Source organism: Nicotiana tabacum, chromosome 12 (assembly GCF_000715075.1).
Source record: "Nicotiana tabacum cultivar K326 chromosome 12, ASM71507v2, whole genome shotgun sequence".
In the NCBI taxonomy this organism is placed as follows: Eukaryota; Viridiplantae; Streptophyta; class Magnoliopsida; order Solanales; family Solanaceae; genus Nicotiana; species Nicotiana tabacum.
This window is the reverse complement of record NC_134091.1, coordinates 100,899,853-100,922,334: the sequence shown is the minus strand read 5'-3', so window position 1 is coordinate 100,922,334 and position 22,482 is coordinate 100,899,853. Positions and strand designations below refer to the sequence as shown.

General features: G+C 40.4%; 1 protein-coding gene across 1 annotated transcript; it reads left to right on the top strand.

Moving 5' to 3' along the window:
- Positions 1-19,446: 19,446 nt before the first annotated feature.
- On the top strand, positions 19,447-20,232 carry LOC142167296 (uncharacterized). Its single transcript, XM_075227461.1, has one exon. It carries the CDS (start codon positions 19,447-19,449, stop codon positions 20,230-20,232), a length of 786 nt encoding a protein of 261 aa, XP_075083562.1.
- Positions 20,233-22,482: the final 2,250 nt, after the last annotated feature.

The window sequence follows — 22,482 nt, the reverse complement described above, 5'->3', positions numbered from 1 at the left end:
ACATGTTCAAGAAAATTTATCAAGAATTACATATATTATTGCATGATGACAACTTCCTCATCTCATCAATACAATATGCTACCAACAACTCAACAAAATATGAGATATCAACTCCACGAAGGTAAATCCGTCTCGCCAACCAGATCATTAAGTAATCACATAGGCATTGATTGGCATGTTAGCAACAACGCATCAAATCTTGTAAAAACGCGTGAAACACACCCAAAAAAATAAGAAGTCATAAGCATAACAAAAATTCACTCTTTTTCCACCACACACACCTAATCAATACAAATTGCCCCCGGGCTATCACATAACATTACCACAATGCCATCCTTATTTCTCCGCGTGCACATCACAATGAAATATTTCTCTTATATTGTTACACGCCCATAAGCCACCCTTATCTCGCTTCATGCATATCAATCAACACCTCCCTTATGTCGCCTCATGCGTATCTTGCCACCCTTATCTCGCCGCATGCGTATCACAAATGAAATGCCTCCCTTATGTCACCGCATGCACATCTAGAATCAATATGCACAACATGTCCACATGTGACAATTATCACAACAATACAAGATAACAATTCATCATCAAGAGACACATTCTCATAACTCATCAATAAAGCATACAAGGACATGATAACAACAGAAGTGCAGATAAAGCATGACTATTGTTAAATCAAGTATAGCAACCAAGTTCAAGTAGTCATACAAATGATCACATATGTTTCACAGAGTGTACCCGTCCCAATAAAGGCACATTACAAGAACAAGTCTGGATGCGTGTTCATAACCTACATGTATCTATCCCTGAGGAAAATATAGCATAAGTCTCATAATTTTCTCACCATGTTCAACATATGGTACCATTAGCATGGTTTATAGTACTCATGAAGTTAATCAATTTAATAACACATGAAATCAAGTAAAACACACAACCAAATAAGGCATATAGTAAGCTAGAATCTACTCCAAGAATGAATACCCATGACACATGTATATACGCTCGTCACCTCATATATACATTACCTTCGCATGTAGCAAACAATATCAAATAGTAGGTAAAGTTCCCTCAACCAAAGTTAGGCAAGACACTTACCTCAAAAAAGCAAAATCAATACTAAAAAAATCCTTTCCCTTAAACATCACCTCCGCCTGACTCAAATCTATCCAAAAATGACTCGATAACATCAAACAATGCAAAAAAAAATCAATTCCAATTATTAAAGTTGCAATCTATACCCAATTTCCAAAAGTCAACAAAAGTTAACCTAGGCCCGCCCGGTCAAAACCGAGTCGAAGGGTAGATCTTAACTAACCATAATTCCACGAGGCTAAATATATGATTAATTTTCAAAACCGATTCCAATTCGACCCTCAAATCTCAAATTTTTATTTTTCAACACATAGTCAAAAATCTCCAAAAGTTTCCTTCAAATTTCATGATTTTGATCTTAAAATTCATAAAAAATCAAGTTATATTATCAAAATAGAATCAAAATCACTTGCCCTATAATTATGTGTGAAAATCCCCTCCAAAATTACCTTCCACCGAGTCTAGAACTAAAAAATGTGATAAAATGAGATTATCCCGAAATTCCAGCTATATGTTAAGCCGTAGATGTTGCATTTGTGACAATGAGCTTGCAAATGCGAACTGTCCACAACCCAGCCAATGTCGCAAATAAACCTTGAGCTTCGCAAATGCGGAGCCCTCATCGCAAATGTGAACATGGATAGAATACCCAGCCCTCTCAATTGCAATTCCCATCTCACAAATGTGAAGGTTCGCAAATGCATGCAGACTCTCGCAAAAGCGAGGTCTGCAGCACTAGAATTCCAAGACTCAACAAAAGCATCTGAAACACGTCCGAAGCTCACCCGAATCCCTTGGGCCCCACCCCAGCTGTCCACACAAGTATATAAAACTCATAGGAAATGCTCGGATCATCAATATATATAAAACCATGAATCGAATGCCAAAATACATTAAAATTACAATAAAGCTCAAGAAGTTCTAAAATCACTACCAAGCGTCTGATTTTCGTCAAACCAACCCAGAGTGAGATCAAACTTTGCACACAAGTTCTAAATGACGTATCAAACCTATCCAACTTCCGAAATAACAATCCGAACCCGATAGCCACAAAGTCAATTCTCGGTCAAACTTAAGAAATTTCTAAACCTTCAATTGCCAACGTTCGCCCATAAGAGCCAAATACACCTAGAAACCACCAAATCCAAATCCGTACATACGGCTAAGTCCATACGAACTTATTGGAATTATCCTAGGAACCTGTTGAAACAATCAAAACATGAATCTTAGACCATTTACACAAAAGTTAAATCTTGGTCAACTCTTCAACTTAAAGCTTCCAAATGAAGAATTACCCTTCTGAATCATTCCCGAACTTCTAGTAAATCAAAACCAACCATTCACGCAAGTTTTAATACATCATATGAAGCAAATTAAGACCTCAAACCACCAAACGGAATGCTAAAGCTCAAAATGACCGGTCGGGTCGTTACAAGAACACAACAATAACAAACAATGATTTTACACTTAGTGGGTCTAAATTATTAGGAACTAGAGCTACATGTGATTAATTCAGTTTAGGTTAGTCATTAAAGACAAACAAACACATAATCAAAAGACGATAATTCATGATCAAACTTCACTTAACGTCAAGCGGCCTAGGTTAAACATTCTAGACTTAGATTTAACTTCAGAAATGGTCATGCTAATAGTGAACAACAAGAGCTATCCATCAGGATAAGATAATAAGATTTTTGATATTAAGTAGAACACTATAGGCATGATATCTACAACAAGACATCATATGGCGAGAACGAATGGCAATTTCAGTTAAAGCTAACAAACAGCCTAGATCAACCGTGTTTAACCAAAAGGCAAAGCAGTGCCAATGTCATTATATTATCTAGAACCTATAACAATAAACCTTATAAGCATAACATTCATGACAACAAAAACAATCGCATGATGATAAAGAGTATCATCTACAACTAGTATCAACAAGGCAAATATATGATTTCAAATAAGCTAAGATTTAATCACTATTAAAGACATGAACATGTAAAATGTTAAGTAGACAAATCTCATAACATACCTCACACTTATATTCATGCTAACAAAATATGTAAAACACGACTGTCATTATATGTAATGACTTGACTGGTTGTTTTGAGTATTTTAGCCTCAATCCCCTAATTTATGCTTCCTCTATGTTATATTGTGATTTTGTGACTTGCCGGGGTATTTGGTTTTGGTTTCGGGTGAGTTTCAGAATGAAATGGGACACATAGTCCATAAGTTGGAGATTTAGGTTATAAAAGTTAACCGTAGTTTGACTTGTGTGAAGATGACTCTGGAATAGAGTTTTGATGGTTCCGATAGTTCCTTATGGTGATTTTGGTCTTAGGAGCGTGTCCGAATGTTACATTGTAGGTCCGTAGGTCGTTTCGACATGAATTGGCAAAAGTTGGAAAGTTGGAAGATTTTGAAAAGTTTGACTGGGAGTTGACTTTATTGATATCGGGGTCAGATCCTGATTTTGGAAGATGGAATAGGTCCATAAAGTTATTTATTACTTGTGTGCAGAATTTGAGGTAAATCGGAGTTGTTTTGGTATGAATCGGCATTAGTTTTAGAATTTGAAAGTTCATAAGTTCTTTAGGCTTGAATCGATGTGCAATTCGTGATTCTAGATTTATTTGATCCGATTTGATGCTTCGAACATGTTTGTATGATGTTTTAGGACTTGTTGGTATGTTAGGGGCCTCGGGTGTAATTTAGATCTTGTTCGGCACATTTCGGAACATGGACAATTGCTGAATCTGGTGCTTCTGGTTTCCTTATACGAGATTGTGAGTGGAATAACGTTATCGTGAAGAGTAATTTGGCACCGGGGGAATTTTGCTCTATGCGATCGTGAAAGGATGTCTGCATTCGCTGAAGGTTGCCTTGCAGTGCATAACAAACGCGTGAAGAAGGTCGCGTTCGCATTCGCGTAGAAGGAATGTTGAGGCTGGGGGCTGAGGTAGCTTGTGCTACACGATCACGTGGCCTGGGATGTGGTTGCGAAGTGGAGACAAATTGTTTATCGCATTAGAGTTTGGTTTCACGCGAATGCGAAGAGTAAAATAGAGTTGGGCAGATGTTATCTTATGCGATCGCGAATGGATTTCCGCGAATGCGATATGTAAATGGCTGGGCAGCAGAACTTAAGTTTGAAATCGAGGGTTTATTTCATATTTCACATTTTAGACTTAGATAGCTCGGTTTTAGGCGAATATTTGGGGGATTTTAAGAGTGAACATTGGGGTAAGAACTCTAACTCATTTTTGATTAATTTACATGAATTTATTGATAATTTCTTCATTTATTTAGTGCTTTGTAGTTAGAAATTGGGGGAAAATGGTAGAAACTCCTTTGGATAAATATTTGAGTTTTGAAAGGCGAATTGAGGTAGGATTTGAGTAATTCTTGTATGGTTGGACTCGATATCGAATGAATGTTCGGATTTTATAATTTTTGGTCGGTTCTGAGATGCGAGCCCAGGTAGACCTTTTCGGTCGATTTTTCAATTCTTTGCAAAGATCATAATTTCATTGTTTGAATTAGTTTCCTATAGTTATATTTATAGTATAAAATTATTTTGGCTAGATTCGAGCCGTTCAGAGTTGAAAAACGAGGGAAATGCCTTCTAGTGGATTGGTTCGACATGATTTGAGGCAAGTGACTATCCTAACTTTGTGTGGGGCAATTTCCCTTTAGTATTGGTGTTTCTTGTGATAATTGTGATGTGTAAGAGCCGTGTACGCAAGGTGACGAGTGTGTACACGGGTTAAATGTGGAATTTACCTGTTTTAGCTATGTAGATTCCTTTCATGCCTTAATTGAGTTACCTTAACGTGTTATAGCCATCATTTTAGTCGAATTTCACATGTCTACTTGTCTTATCTCTTACTTGCTAATTGCTCTACATGTTTAGTTGAAATTCTTGTTTCCTTATTATGTACTCATTAATTAACTGTTGAATTCTTTACTTGGAATTCCTATTTCTTGGAATATCTTGTTGAAATTGATATTGAGTTGCGAAGGACGTGATTCCTATTGAGGCAAAGTGTTAAGTTGTTAAATATCATTCCAGTGAGTTATTCTGCCGGTTGTTATTGTTGAGATATTGTGTACATTGTGGTTGAGCCGTGGGCTCCTTATTGTGCAATTCTGTTATTGTTTGGTTTCTCTAGCAAGTTGTGATATTGGGCACTTGAGGTGCGATTTGTGATACGTTGTGATATTGATACGCATGCGGTGGTATAAGATCTAGGTCTTGAAATGCATGCAGTGAGATAAGGTTTTCTTGATACGCATGGCTAGTAGGGAAACTACTAGAAACCATGCGGTGTGATAAGGTGGACTAAAATGCTGGATGCTATTTCCGAAAAGAAAAATATTTTTAAAACTAAATATAAAGGCTCCCGCGGTGATATAAGAAAAGATTGTGATTTATTTCTGTGGCTTGAGACCACGAGGCGGTACCTCGGTAGTGACTCTTGTTGACCTTTCCCCATTATTTTGGACTTATCTTTGATTGTTGTTTCCTTAGCATATTATTAATTGTCTTTCTTCATGTTGTACTATTTTCTTAGTTCTGTGTAGCTATCCTTGTTATTCTATTCATTGTTTCAACTTTATTATTATCATTATTACAATGCCTACATTTGTTCAGTCTTTTATTTATTTATAGTAGGACCCTGACCTGACCTCGTCACTACTCTACCAAGGTTAGACTTGGCACTTAATGGGTACCGTTGTGGTGTACTCATGCTACTCTTCTGCACATCCTTTTGTACAGATTCAGGTACAAATTACCAGCCGAGGCATTAGCTGGGATTCTACTGCGGAGACTTCAAGGTATACTTGCTGGCGTCTGCAAGCCTCGGAGTCCCTCTCTCTCTAGATCTCTTTATCCATTATCTTTTATATATAGGCATGATGTATAGGATTATCCAGTATTTCTACTTAGAGGTTGTGCCTTTTATTTCGCCGGGTCTCGGGATTTGTATATGATGAGTGAACGTTTGTTTTATACAACTGTTGAGTTAAGACTTATATTTATTATTATTTCAATTATTTTGCTTGTTGTTAGGCTTACCTATACTTAGAGACTATGTGCCGACACGATATCCGACGGAGGGAAATTAGGGTCGTGAGAAGTTGGTATCAGAGCTCTAGGTTCATAGGTGTTACGAGTCACAATCAGGTTTAGTAGATTCTAAATTTCTTTCTTCCTATTCTCTCACAGATGGTGAGGAAGTGTACAGATGAATCGGATGACTAGACACCCGCGCCCCCTACTAGAGCCACGAGAGGCCGGGACCGGGGTAGAGGCTGGGGACGTCCATGTGGTGCAGCCAGAGCACCTACACAAGCTGCTATAGAGGAGCCACCGGTAGCTCCAGTTGGAGAGCAGGCACCTGAGACGCCTGTTACTGCCCCGACACTTCAGGAGACCCTCACCCAGTTTCTGAGCATGTTTGGTATTCTGGCTCATGCATGGTTGATTGCACTTGCTCCTGCCACATCCCAGGCTGGGGCATAGACTCCTACCTTCCATACCCTAGAGCAGCGGGTCCAGGTTGACCAGGTCCCAGAGGTCATACCAGTGCAACCGATTATCCCAGTTCAGCCCGAGCTTAGGGCAGCAACTTCTGAGGGGGGGAGCAACTCAGGCTCGAGAGGTACAAGAATTACCACCCTCCTACTTTCAGCAGTTTTGATTTAGAGGATGCCCAGGGTTTTCTTGAGGAGTGCCACCGTATCCTTCATACTATGTGTATTGTGGAGTCTAGTGGGGTTGCTTTCACTACGTTCCAGCTTAAGGGAGCGACTTATCAGTGGTGGCGAGTGTATGAGTTGGGTAGTCCGGTCGAGGCAGCTTCGCTCACTTGCTCTCAATTCTCAGATATGTTTTTGAGGGAGTTTGTTCCCCAAAGTCTCAGAGATATAGCGCGTAGAGTTTGAGCAGTTGCGCCAGGGTTCTTTGGCTGTATCGGAGTATGCAGTCCAGTTTAGTGACTTGTCCAGGCATGCACCAGCCTTGGTTGCTACTGTTAGAGAGCTAGTCCGTTGATTTATCGAGGGGCTCAACCCTGGTATCAAATTTAGCATGGCCTGAGAGCTAGATATGGACATCGTATACCAGCAGGTAGTAGAGATCGCTAGGAAATTAGAGGGTATGTGGGCCTGGGAGAGAGAGGAGAGGGAGGCCAAGAGGCCTCAAGATTCTAGCACATACAGTGGTGACCGTGCCCCAGCTGTAGCCCGTTCATGGTAGAGGCTATGTGAGCCGCCCAGTTTATTCAGCACTTCCAGCTTCCAGTGGTATTCCGTCCACTCCTAGGTCCCAAGTTGCCTATTATGCACCGCCACTGTCTAGTGCACCTCTTGCAAGGGGTGTTTTCAGCGGTCAGTCTAACCGATCAGGCTCGAGCCAACCACAATAACCACATCCTCCGAGAGTTTGTTTTAAGTGTGGTGACACTCATCATATGGTGAGGGATTACCCCATACTCAAGAGAGTTGCACCTCCATAGACTACTCAGGCTCCACGTGTTCTACCGGGTCCTCAGGCCATGGTTACCGCACCAGTTGCCACTCCACCTGCATATCCAACTAGAAGTGGAGGTCGGGAAGGTAGAGGTTGCCCTAGAAGGGGAGGCCAGGCCATATATTATGCTCTTCCTACTAGGACGGAGGCAGTTGCATCCGACTCAGTTATCATAGGTAATGTTCGGATTTGTCATAGAGATGCATCGGTCTTATTTGACCAAGGCTCCATTTATTCCTATGTATCATCTTACCTTGCTCCATATTTTGGTGTATCCCATGATTCTTTGAGTTCTCCTGTCTATGTGTCCACACCTATGGGAGATTCTCTTGTTGTTGACCGTGTGTATCAGTCGTGTTTAGTTGTTCATAGTAGTTTTGAGACCAGAGCCGATCTATTGTTGCTCAGTATGGTAGATTTTGATATTATTTTGGGCATGGACTAGTTGTCGCCCTATCATGCTATTCTTGACTATCACGTCAAGACTGTGACGCTGGCTATGCCAAGTTTACCATGGTTAGAGTGGAAAGGTACTTTAAATTATGTTCCTAGCAGGGTTATCTCATTTCTAAAGGCTTAGTGAATGGCTGAGAAGGGATGTGATGCATACCTAGCATATGTAATAGATGTCAGTGTTGATACTCATACCATTGAGTTAGTTCCGGTAATGAGGGATTATCCAGATGTATTCTCGGTGGATCTTCTGAGCATTCCGCCCGATAGAGACATCGATTTTGGTATTGATTTGTTACCAGGCACTCAGCCCATTTCTATTCATCCATATCGTATGACCCAACTAGAGTTGAAAGAGTTCAAAAAGCAGTTACATGAGTTGCTTAATAAGGGTTTCATTCGGCCTAGTGTATCACCTTGGGGTGCTCCGGTATTGTTTGTAAAGTAGAAGGACGGTTTTATGCGCTTGTGCATTGATTATCGCTAGTTGAACAAGGTTACAGTGAAGAACAGGTATCCATTGCCACGTATTGATGACCTATTTAATCAGCTACAGGGTGCCAGAATGTTCTCCAAGATTGACTTGCATTCAGGTTATCATCAGTTGAAGATTCGGGAGCCAAATATCCCGAAGACTGCCTTCAGGACTCGGTATGGTCATTATGAGTTCCTTGTGATGTCATTTGGGCTGACCAACGCCCCAGCAATATTCATGCACTTGATGAACAATTTATTCTGGCCCTATCTTGACTCATTTGTCATTGTGTTTATTAATGACATTCTGGTGTACTCCCGAAGGAGGATCATGAGCAACAATTGAGGACTGTGCTCCAGACCTTGAGAGAAAAGAAGTTATATGCAAAATTTTCAAAGTGTGAATTCTAGCATGATTCAGTAGCATATTTGGGTCATGTAGTGTCGGGTGAGGGGATCAAGGTAGATCTTAAGAAGATTGAAGCAGTGCAGAGTTGGCCCAGACCGCTTTCAACTACTGACATCCGGAGTTTTCCTGGTTTGGCAGGGTACTACCGTCGATTCGCAGAGGGTTTCTCATCTATTTTCGCACCTATGACCAGCTTGTCCCAAAAGGGTGCTCCGTTCAGGTGGACTGAGGAGTGTGAGGAGAGATTTCGAAAGATCAAGACTACTTTGACTACAGCTCCTATATTGGTGTTGCCTTTGGGTTCGGGGTCTTATACTGTGTACTGTGATGCGTCGCGCATTGGTCTCGGTGCGGTGTTGATGCAGGACTGTAGGGTGATTGCCTACGCTTCTAGATAGCTGAAGGTGCATGAGAAGAACTGTCCAGGACCTTGAGTTAGCAACTATTGTTCATTCCTTAAAGATTTGGCGGCACTATTTGTACGGTGTCCCTTGTGAGGTCTATACCGACCACCGGAGTCTACATCATCTGTTCAAACAGAAGGATCTTAACTTGCGGCAATGGAGGTGGTTAGAATTGCTTAAGGACTATGATATCACCATTCTATATCACCCCAGGAAGGCCAATATGGTGACCGATTCCTTGAGTCGCAAGGCAGAGAGCTTAGGAAGTTTAGCATATCTATCGGTAGCAGAGAGGCCATTAGCCTTGGATGTTCAGGCGTTGGCCAACCAGTTTGTTAGGTTGGATATTTCTGAGCCGAGTCAAGTTTTGTCTTATGTGGTTTCTCAGTCTTCGCTATATGATCGCATCAGAGAGCGTCAGTATGACGATCCCCATCTTCTTGTCCTCAAGGACATGATTAAGCACGACGATACCAAGAAGGTCACTATCAGGGATGACAGTGTGTTACGGATGCAAGGCAGTCTATGTGTGCCCAATGTAGATGGCTTGCGTGAGTTGATTCTACAGGAGACTCACAGTTCATGATACTCCATTCATTCGAGTGCCGCCAAGATGTATCAGGACTTGAGGCAACGCTATTGGTGGAGGCGGATGAAGAAGGACATAGTGGAATATGTAGCTCGGTGCCTAAACTGTCAGCAGGTGAAGTATGAGCATCAGCGGCCAGGTGGATTGCTTCAGAGGTTAGAGATTCCAGAATGGAAATAGGAGCTGATGGTAGGCTATAATCTCATGTTTTAGTCGATTATTACACTCTAATTTACTGCACTCTAATTGAGTTGGAGCTTTAATCGCTAGTATTTTGCACTAATTGTGTGTTTTATGCCTTGTAGGAGTGATTCCGATCTATGTAGATGTTATGGAATGAATTCAAGCTATTCAATAGCTTTGAAGTCTGAGTAAAAGCCCAAGGATTAATTCAAGATCGTGTTCGGGGATCAACGGATGATAGTGCCTTTTAAGAACAAAACGAAGAATCGAGCATGCATCTTGCACATTGTCTAGTAAAATGTACATAACGTTTCTCTCAGAACTCCGTTTGAGATCCATAATATATTTTTGGAAATCTGGTTAAAAGGGCTACAACTTTCATGTTTTACATTTTCCCAAATTCTCAACAGAACGCCATTCACGTGCGCATCCGCGCACTGGTCGCGCATTGGGCGCTCACTGGAGGCAGAACAGGGTGAAAACTGCGTGGCCAAGTGTGCGAGCACACTTCCAGGTGTGCGGCCGCGCATGTCCTATCCGGAAAAAGTGTCCTATTTTGCGTAGGAGAAGGTTTATTTGTTTGGGGCCCGACCCTACTTGGTATATATACATGGAAAATGGTATTTTGAGGACTTTTGACATAATTTAGACCTAAGGAAGCTAAGGAGAAGAGGGAGAAGCAAGAGCACAAGGATTTCACCATTCATCCTCACTCAAGACAAGGGTTTGGATGTTTTATGTTTTCCTTTGACTTTAACTTAATTGTGATGAATTTCTCCATATCCATGGAGTAATTCTTCCTTAGGGATTGATGGATTTGGTATTTTGAGATTTGTTTGTGGATATTAACTCCAGTTTTATATATTGAAGCATTTTGGGTGTTTTTATTGTTGCATATATATTCACTTGTTTATGTAATCGAAAGAGGCATAATTTGTGATGTTTTGCATTATCTTATTGGTTGAATTCATCAATTCTTGTTAGTAATAGAACGAGGCTAGTTGAATTAATGTTTAGATCTAGTTAGGAGGATAATCGAAAGAGGTTCTCATAAGGATCAATCCACTACGAATTCTTGCATATGTTCACCAAGCTTATCTTAGTTCATATCGTAAGGTTGAGACTTAATCGAGAGAGGATTTTCGACTGAATGTTTGAACAGAACAGAGTGAATTCGAGAGACTCACTTGAACCATAGAAGTGAAGTAACTAGAGTTCATTCCCAACCAAGTATCTTACACCTATCCAATCAACACCTATTTTTTCCCTTTGATATCTTCTTGCTTACTCTTGTTGCGATTGTCATTAGCCAATAGTTTAGACTTTTGATAAATTTTAGTTTTAAATCACACAACTCTAAATTATTGATCATCTTGGATAGCAATTAAAACTAGAAGCTACGAAAACACTGTTTAAATCCATTCCCTATGGATACGATATTTTCTATACTATATTCGCCTAGCGAGCATAATTTTGTGTTGTGTTTTTAGCTCGTCAGGAGCGGATTACTATGGATTTTATTGTTGGGCTCACACAGACTCGGAGGAAGTTCGATGCAATATGGGTAATATTGGATAGATTGACCAAGTTATCTCATTTCAATCCAGTGGTGACTACTTATTCTCTAGAGCAGCAAGCTCAGGTCTATATTTGCGAGATTGTCAGGCTTCATGGAATGCCGATTTCTATCTTCTCTGATCGGGGTACTCAGTTTACATCGCTGTTCTGGATGGCCGTACAATATGAGTTAGGCACGCGGGTGGAGTTGAGTACAAAATTTAACCCTCAGACGGACGGACAATCCGAGCACACTATTCAGATATTGGAGGATATGCTTCGTGCGTGTGTGATGGTGTTTGGGGGTTCTTAGGATCAATTCTTGCCACTTGCGGAGTTTGACTACAACAACAACTGCCAGTCAAGAATTTAGATGGCTCCGTATGAGGCTTTGTATGAGAGACAGTGTCAGTCTTCGGTGGGTTGGTTTGAGCTGGGTGAGGCTAGGCTACTGGGTACAGACTTGGTTTAGGATGATTTGGATAAGGTTAAATTGATTCAAGATCGACTTCGTACATCATAATCAAGACAGATGAGTTATGCAGATCGGAAAGTTTGCGACGTTGCATTCATGGTTGGGGAGCGGGTCGTGCTCCTGGTTTCGCCCATGAAGGGTGTTATGAGGTTCGGGAAGAAGGGCAAGCTAAGCCCTAGGTATATCGGACCTGTTTAGATTCTTCAGAGGATTGGAGAGGTGGCTTACAGACTTGCACTACCACCTAGTCTAGCTACAGTTCATCCTGTATTCCATATTTCTATGCTCCGAAAGTATCACGACGATCCGTATCATGTGTTGGATTTCTGCTCAGTCCAACTGGACAAGGATTTGTCTTATATTAAGGAGCCGATGACCATTTTGGACTGGCAGGTTCAAAAGTTGAGGTTGAAGAATATTGCATCGGTGAAGGTTCAGTGGAGGGGTCAACCAGTCGAGGAGGCGACTTCTGAGTCCGAGCATGATATGCGTAGCCGTTATCCTCATATTTTTACCACTTTAGGTATGTTTCTATACTCATTCGAGGATGAATGTTTGTTTTAAGAGGGGGAGGATGTAACGACTCGACCTGTCATTTTGAGTATTTTAGCCTTGATTCCCTAATTTATGCTTCCTCTATGTTATATTGTGATTTTCTGACTTGCCGGGGTGTTTGGTTTTTGTTTTGGGATGAAATGGGACACATAGTCCCTAAGTTGGAGGTTTGGGTTGTAAAAGTTGACTGTAGTTTGACTTGTGTTAAGATAACTACGGAATGGACTTTTGATGATTTCGATAGCTCTATATGGTAATTTTGGTCATAGGAGCGTGTCCGTATGTTGAATTGTAGGTCCGTAGGTCATTTTGGCATGAATTGGCAAAAGTTGGAAGATTTTAGAAAGTTTGACCGGAGTTGACTTTATTAATATCGGGGACGGATCCCGATTTCGAAAGTTGGAATAGGCCTGTAATGTCATTTATGACTTGTGTGTAAAATTTGAGGTCAATCAGAGTTGTTTTGGTATGAATCGACATTAGTTTTAGAATTCGGAAGTTCATAAGTTCTTTAGTCTTGAATCGATGTGCGATTCGTGATTCTAGTGTTGTTTGATGTGATTTGACATTTTCGTATGATGTTTTAGGACTTGTTGGTGTGTTTGGTTGAGGTCCCGCAGGCCTCGTGTGTAATTCAAATTATGTTCGGCACATTTTGGAAAATGGATAATTGCTGAATTTGGTGCTTCTGGTTTCCTTATACGCGATCGCGAAGAGTAGTTTGGCACTGGGGGAAGTTTTCTCTATGCGATCGCGAAAGGAAGTCTCTGATTGCAGAAGGTTGGCTTACAGTGAATCGCGAACGCGTGAAGGAGGTCGCGTTCACGTAGAAGGAGTGTTGAGGCTGGGGGCTGAGGCAGCTTGTGCTATGCGATCGCGTGGCCTGGGATGCAGTCGCGAAGTGGAGGCAACTTGTTTATCGCGTTCACATTTGGTTTCACGCAAACACGAAGAGTAAAATGGAGATGTGCATAAGTTGTCTTACGCGATCGCGAATGGATTTCCGTAATCGCGATGTTTAAATGGCTGGGCAGCAGAACTTAAGTTTGAAATCGAGGGTTTATTTCATATTTCACTTTTTGGACTTAGAGAGCTCGGTTTGAGGCGTAATTTCGGGAGCTTTTCAGAGAGAACATTGGGGTAAGAATTCTAACTCATTTTTGATTAATTTACGTGAATCTATTGATAATTTCTTCATTTAATTAGTACTTTTGGAGTTGGAAATTGGAGAAAAATGGTAGAAACTCCTTAGGCTAAATGTTTGAGTTTTGAAAGGCAAATTGAGGTCGGATTTGAGTAATTTTTGTATGGTCGGACTCAATATCGAATGGGTGTTCGGATTTTATAATTTTTGGTCGGTTCCGATACACGGGCCCGGGTGGACTTTTTGGGTCAATTTTTCAATTCTTTGCAAAGATCGTAATTTCACTGTTTGAATTAGTTTCCTGTAGTTATATTTATAGTATGAAATTGTTTTGGCTAGATTCGAGGGAAAGGCCTTCTCGTGGATTGATTCAGCGTGGTTTGAGGTAAGTGGCTAGCCTAACTTTGTGTGGGGGAATTTTCCCTTAGGATTGGTGTTTCTTGTGATAATTGTGATGTGTAAGAGCTGTGTACGCAAGGTGAAGAGTGTGTACACAGGCTAAATATGGAAATTATCAGTTTTTAGCTATGTAGATTCCTTTCATGCCTTAATTGAGTTACCTTAACGTGTTATAGTTATCATATTTAGTCTAATTTCACATGTCTACTTGTCTTATCTCTTACTTGATAATTGCTCTACATGTTTAGTTAAAATTCTTGTTTCCTTATTCCGTACTCATTAATTAACTTTTGAATTCTTTACTTGAAATTGCTATTTCTTGGAATATCTTGTTGTTGAAATTGGTATTGAATTGCAAAGGTCGTGATTCCTATTGAGGCAAAGTGTTAAGTTGTTAAATATCATTCCATTGAGTTATTCTTCTGGTTGTTATTGTTGAGACCTTGTGTACATTGTAGTTGAGTCGTGGGCTCCTTATTATGAAATTATGTTATTGTTTGGTTTCTCTGGCAAGTTGTGATATTGGGCACTTGAGGTACGATTTGTGGTACATTGTGGTATTGATACGTATGCGGTGGTATAAAGTCTGGATGTTGAAACGCATGCGGTGAGATTAGGTGGGCTTGATACGCGTGGCTAGTATGGGAACTACTAGAAGCCATGCGGTGTGATAAGGTGGGATAAAACGCGGGATGTTATTTCAGGAATATTTTTTAAAAATTAAATGAAAAGTCTCCCGTGGTGATATAAGGAAAGATTGTGATTTATTTATGTGACTTGAGACTACGAGGCGGTACCTCGGTAGTGACTCTTGTTGACCTTTCCCCATTCTTTTGCACTTATCTTTGATTGTTGTTTCCTTAGTATATTCTTAATTGTCTTTCTTCATGTTGCACTATTTCCTTAGTTCTGTGTAGCTATCCTTGTTATGCTATTCATTATTTCAACTTCATTACTGTTATTATTACACTGCCTACATTGGTTCAGCCTTTTATTTATTTACGGTAGGGCCATGACCTGACTTCATCACTACTCTACTAAAGTTAGGCTTGGCACTTACTGGGTACCATTATGGTGTACTCATACTACTCTTCTGCACATCATTTTGTGCAGATCCAGGTACTTCTTAACAGCCCAGGCATTAGCTGGGATTCTACTGCGGAGACTTCAAGGTATACCTACCGGCGTCTGCAAGCCTCGGAGTCCCCCTCTCTCTAGATCTATTTATTCATTATTTTTTATTTATAGGTATGATGTATAGGATTATCCAGTATTTCTACTTAGAGCTTGTGACTTGTATTTCGCCAGGTCTCGGGATTTGTATATGCTAAGTTGTAACTTTTGTTTTATACAACTGTTGAGCTGAGACTTATATTTATTATTATTTTAATTATTCTGCATGTTGTTAGGCTTACCTAGTCGTTGTCATGACATCATTCAGTGGGAAATTGGGGTCGTGACATTATAAGATTCAACACATATTAGACTAATTAAGTAGAATAACTATGCATGAGAAGCTATAATCAGGATTCAATCATTGAAACAAATTGAATGAAGGCGCACTAACCTTCCTTAGGGCAGCAAACTAGGGTCTTGACTTTAACCGATAGGAACTAATACCCACAGTCAGCTCAAGAAGAGATTACCTCAACCAGAATTGAAAAAGAGAAAAAAAAAAGAAAGATTATGAGGAAATAGGCAGAGATTTTAAAGGTTTAGTGTAGTTGCATTTACTTTTGTTGATTCGTTGTTAGGTGAAGGCATTAATGCCAGTATTTATAGCCAAAGAGTGGCCTTAGGGTTTAAGATTTGAAGTCTTTTCAAGTATTATAGAGGACAAAGAACAATAATGAACACCGGTGAAGAATCTCATGACGAAATCAAAGGAAAAGATGATAAAAATCAGAGGGGAAAAGGGATGAAGATTTACCCTTTAAAAGTGACGGAGAAATAGCCGTTTGAAAACCACTGGACCTCCGGGCAAAGCCTTTACCCTGAGGTCCCTGCATTTGACTATTGGGCCATCAATTGTCATGATGAGGTCAAGATTCTTTCGAATATGGAGGTTCATGCGACGCTTTAATGGTGATTTTGAATGAATGAAGGCGTAATGATGAAGTTCTGTGACTTTCATGCTTGAAGCTAGGGTTTCAGATTTTGAGATTTGAAAGGGGATGATGAAAAGGTGATGATTATGGTCTCACAGTGGTCTCTCAGTAGGTGTGCACAAATTTGTGCTAAGTTTCAGAGACGACAGAGGTTGAAGAAGATGAAGGGAATGAGAGAAAAAAAGGGAATGTGGCAGCTGGCGGATAGGTGAAATGATTAGGGTTTTGGGGGGTTGGTCTATGTAAAAAATGAGAAGATGAGTGTAGATCGTTGGATCAATGGATCGACGGCTCAAAACTTGCGGTCTAAAGAATAAAAAGAAAATAATTATGGGGGATTAAATGGGGGCCGTTGGATTGTTTTTGATCCAATGGTTGAGATTAATAAGGATTGAATTAAATTTTAAAGGGTAAGGCATGATTAATCTGGACCGTTGATAGATGTTATCAATAGTCCATGTGGAGTGCGTTTGTTTTGTGAGGGGGTTTGGGATGCTGACGTGGCAGTGTGCGATTGGTGGAGGGGACATGACATGGATTGCTAAGTAGGAAAAGGTGGCTGAATGGGTTTTGGGCCTGGACGAATCAAAGGAATTTTTGGGCTTTGAAAGAGGAAAGTTGAAAAAATAAAATTAATTTCATAGCCATTTTTAATTAAAATTCATCAATTGCAAGTATAACCCATTTAAATCTTAACCCCTTTTTCTTAATTAAATTAATTTAACTTCTTAAATCCCAATAAAATATAACAAAATGTAATTAATAAATTATTATATGTATGCATATTTATAGGCTAATTTCGTACTATCAAAACAATTAAAAATATCTTATAGTTATATATGTTAAAATTAACAAAAGGATGGATTGATTGATTAGACTCGGTGATAATCTTGGGTCACGTGGTGTCCAATGAGTGGATTAAGGTGGATCCGAAAAAGATTGAGGCAGTTCAGAGTTGGCCCAGACCGTCTATTACTACAGAGATCCGGAGTTTCCTAGGGTTAGTTGGGTACTGCTGCCATTTTGTGTAGGGGTTTTCATCTATCGCTGCCCTATTGACTAGGTTGACTCAGAAATATGCCCCATTCAGGTGGTCTGAGGAGTTTGAGGAGAGCTTTCAGAAGCTCAAGGCTGCCTTGACCACAACTCTAGTTCTAGTTTTGCCTTCTGGATCGGGTCCTTATATAGTCTATTATGATTTTTCACGGGTCGGCATTGGGTGTGTGTTGATGCAGGATAGGGTGATTGCTTATGCTTGTAGTCAGTTAAAGCACCATGAGAAAGACTACCTAGTACACGATTTGGAGTTAGCAGCCATTGTTCACACACTCAAGATTTGATGCATTATCTTTATGATGTGCCTTGCGTGGTGTTCACGGATAATATGAGTCTCCAACATCTATTCAGGCAGAAGGATTTGAACTTAAGGCAACAAAGGTGGTTAGATGTAATGACCCGACCGGTTGTTTTGTGTATTTGAGCCCCGTTTTCCCTTTTGAAGCTTTCCGTATGTGTATTTTTGGTTTTATGACTTACCAGAATGGTGTTTTAATGGCTCCTATAGGTTTGTATCATGATTTTGGATTTGGGTGTATAGCCGAAATTGAATTCGGAGGCCCCTAGGTTGATTTGACTTATTTTGCTGAAAGTTGGCAATTTGAGGTTTAGAAATTTCCTTAAGTTTAAACCTAGGTTGACTCTGTGGCTATTGGGTTCGAATTTTGGTTTTGGGACTTGGAATAGGTCCATTTTACTATTTGACTTGTCTGCAAAATTTGGCGTCATTTGGAGTTGGTTTGATATGATTAAGACTCTTGATTGTGATTGTAGAGGTTCTTGAGTTTTCTTTGAATTGCATGCATTTTGATGTTCGATTCGTGGTTCCGGATGTTATTTTGGTGTTTTAATCGTGAGTACGAGTTCATATGATATTTCTAGACTTGTGTAGATATTTGGGCTAGAGCCTTGAGGGCTCGAGTGAGTTTCGAAAGTGTTTCGGATTGGTTGAACTCATTTCCAGGTTGTTGGTGTGCTGGTTCTTCAGTTATCGCAATTGCGAGCACTAACATCGCAAAGCGATCATAGCAAGGGGGTCTCAGGTGTCGCATTTGCCATACCTTGATCGTATTTGCGAAGAAAGGCCTGGGCTGGGCAGGTTCACTTTTGCGACCAATTGTCGCATTTGCGAGGAGGACAGACTTCGCAAATGCGAAGTAAGTGTCATATTTGCGACATTCCCCTAGGCTGTCAAGCGCCGCATTTGCAAGTCCTTTTTTCGCATTTGCAAGGGTTCACAATTGCGAACACCGGGTCACTATTGCGACTTCTGCACCTGAACAAAAGAGCTAAAAAGACAGAATTTAGGCTCATTTCCATATTTATGAACCCTAGACTCGATATGAGGCGATTTGAAAAGGGAATGTTCACATACAACTATTGGATAAGTGATTTTGATCAATTTTCAACTATATTATATGATTATTTATGAGATTTAACATCAAAATTCATGAATTTCTGAGAGAAAGTTCAGAGAAGTTTTTCTATGTTTTGAAAAATAAAAATTTGAGAGTTGAATTGGACTCGGATTAAAACCCTAAACCCCAAAAAAATTCTCTCTAGAATTTTTCTCTCAAAATTCCGCCATCACTGTAGCGGTGAATAGTGCGCGAACAGCCGCTATAGCACAAAACAGTACGGTGAATAGTGCCAAACAGTGCGCGAATAGTGATTTCGCTACTATTTCGCTGCTATAGTGTAGTGAAACAGTGATGCACTGTTCATCCAATGAAACAGTGATTCGATATTGTTCATCGCGGAAAGCTGTGAGTTTGAGCTTCAATGGCCGCGATGGCCGGCGACCAGCCATCTTTTCTGGCTGGTCTGCCCTCCTCCAACATTGCCCAACCACAAACAACACCAACTATCAATCCACAACTCTAGATTACTCAAAGATTTTGACACCCAACTCAACCAATCCTCCTGCGATGACTGCTATCCAAGCTTCAGTGCTGCCCATCGCTCCAATCATCTACGACAACAAACAACAATCCCTAATCCATGGATTATTCAAAACTTTTAAAACCTACTGCCATTAATGCCCCTATGCAAACCTTCGCTACGCTATCATTGAAACCAGTTGAGTTACTTCATGGAGAACCAATTGTGAAGTGGAAGAAACAAGAAGTGAAGCAATCTATCGTACAACAAGGACTTCTACTTGCAGTTCTTGGGAAAGTTTCGTATGGGAAGCCTGTTATTAGTGAATTACGTAAAGTGATTCCAATTCAATGTGAGATTAAAGGCCATTGTTCAGTTGGTTTAATTGAAGATAATCATGTGTTGATTAGGCTGTCTTTATTGGAGGACTATGTTCATCTTCTTTCAAAGCCAATTTTTTATTTAAAAGCTCAGTTATACATGTGGCAGATGCGTTGTACAAAATGGAATCCATGGTGGACACCTGATGAAGAGACTCCCTTTGCCATTGCTTGGATTAGCTTTCCAGAACTACCTCCTAATTTCTTTGGGAAGGAATATGTATTTTCCTTAGCTCGTGCAGTTGGTAATCCATTACATATAGACCTAGCCACTCAAAATGGGACTAGACCTAGTTGTGCTAAGGTGAAGGTGGAAGTTAATTTGTTAAGTAAGTTCCCTCATCGTATTAAGATTGTGGAAGAAGCTGATGAATCTGGACCAGAAGAGTTCAAGTGGATTAGGATTAAGTATGATTATGTGCCAAAATATTGCAAACCTTGCAAAAAACATGGGCATAGCGAGGTAGAATGCTGGGTAATTCATCCTGAATTACATAAGAGATTTGAAGAAGGTGTTGAGGAATAAAGCAAAGAGAAGGCAGTTGTGGTGAGTTCTGATGCAATTGGGACTGCTGCAAATTCAACAAAGGTCCTAACTAGTGGAAAGGTGGTTGGTAAGCCTACTACTAATCATGCCAAGCAGGAATGGATGCAATCAAGGAAGAACAAATACCAACGAGATAATAGGGGTCACATTGTTGATAACAAACAAGGAAAGGAAGCTGGACAAGGGTAAAGGGAAGGCCAAAGTTGAGGAAGTTGTAACCAAGAACAAGTTTAATGCACTAGAGGTTGAGGAAGTTCATCAGCCTACTCTACAAATTACTGAAGGCAAAAGTGAGGATCATAGCAATGGTAAGAAGAAGGAATATGGGGAAAAGCAAGCTAAGAAGGGCCAGGAGAAGGAAAAGGAAGTCAATACTCAACAGGAACATAAGCGTGTGAAGAAGGAAGCAGTCGAGAAGGTGGTGGAAAATGAGGATAATGGTAACTCTATTCCTTCTAGGATTCAGTCTTCAGCTACTAAAGATGATCAAGAATTAGCTAAGGCTAATTCTAGTGTTCCTAGTGATCAACGTACTGATAAAAGGTCTAATAAGGAATCCACAATCGACTGGGTTCATAGAAGGCTTGGGACTAGCAATGAGGAGCTAAAACAACTCAATGTGACCACAAACCAATCTTGTCATGAGATTCCATCTCAAACATTTAAAGATTCTAGGTAGATTAAGGATCTTGATGAGGTAAACTCTACAAAGGTCTTATGGAGGGATGTAGTTGAGGTTAAAGATGATCAGCTGGGCACAACAAAGACAACAGAAGTCAAGGTGAGGAAGAACAACAAGCCAAGCTCACCTGGCGATAGGCTGGCGACGCCAGGCCTAAAGCCAGGCTCACCAGGCGTTAGGCTGAAGACGCCAGGTCTAAAGTCAGGTTCCCCAGGCATTAGGCTGGCAAAGCTAGGCCTAAAGCCAGGTTCACCTAATGAGGCAGCTATAGTAAACCCCAACCTTAGTGCTACTGGAGAGATTTTAGCCTATGTAAATGGTGTTCCGGTGTATGCATTGGCTGGTTTGAAGTGGGCGAAGCTGAGTTACTAGGGCCTGATTTAGTACAACATGTCGTAGAGAAGGTAAAGTTAATTCAGGAGCGACTATTGATAGCCCATAGTCGGCAGAAGTCTTATTCCTATGTACGGCGCCGGGATTTAGAATTTTCGGTTGACAATAGGGTATTCTTAAAGGTTTTTCCTATGAAAGGCATAATGAGATTTGGCAAGAAAGGCAAGCTTAACCCCCGGTAAGTCGTACCGTATAAGTTTATTTGTCTAAATGGCCAAGTAGCATATGAGCTTGAGTTACCTCCTGAGTTAGAAGCAGTCCATCTAGTTTTCCATGTGTTTATGTTACGAAAGTGTAGAGGAGATCCCTCTCACATTACTCCTGTAGAGGATGTTCATATTACTGAAGATCTATCTTATGAAGAGATTTCGGAGGGCAAGAAAGTATATATAAACACCTCGGGCTATACTCGGAGTGCAAGAAAGTATAATAACACCCCGGGCTATAACCGGAGGGCAAGGAAGTATGTATATAAGTACGTGTGTAAGTATGTATAAAAGTTCCAGTACAGTTTCAAAGTTTCAATATTTGCCCTGAGTGGCTTATAGGTTATCTAGTTATTAGGTTGCCTCTATGCCTTGTTTTATGGCTTATGCTTTCATATTGCTTTTCATGCTTTACATACCAGTACATTTCATTCGTACTGACGTCTTTTTTTGCCGGGGGCGATGTGTTTCATGTTGCAGGTTCAGATAGACCTCTCCAGTAGGATCTTATTGAATTCAACTATTGGATGGTAAGCTCCCTTCTTTCGGAGCTACCGAGTCTGATGTTTCGACTTGTGTCTTAGGTATATACATATGAAGGTTAGGTCGGGGCCCTTCCTCGACCATATGACATTTGTGTTAATCTTAGAGGCTTGTAGACTTAGTTGGGTTGTCTAGATGTTATGTATGGCCTTGTTGTTAGTCTGTAAACCTGTGTTGTGGCCTTGTCGGCTTTGTATATATGTATATAGATTTTGGGTTGTCTACCCTCTTTAGATTGAGATGTCTAGATGATATCCCATGTTCATGAATTGTGGCCTTGTCGTCCCATATATATGATGATTGTATCTCCATATAGATTATGGTTTGTTAAGGCCATGTCGGCCAAAATTTCTATATGTTCATATGATGTTTTTTAGAGTGGTACGCTCGGGAAAGGGAGGCACC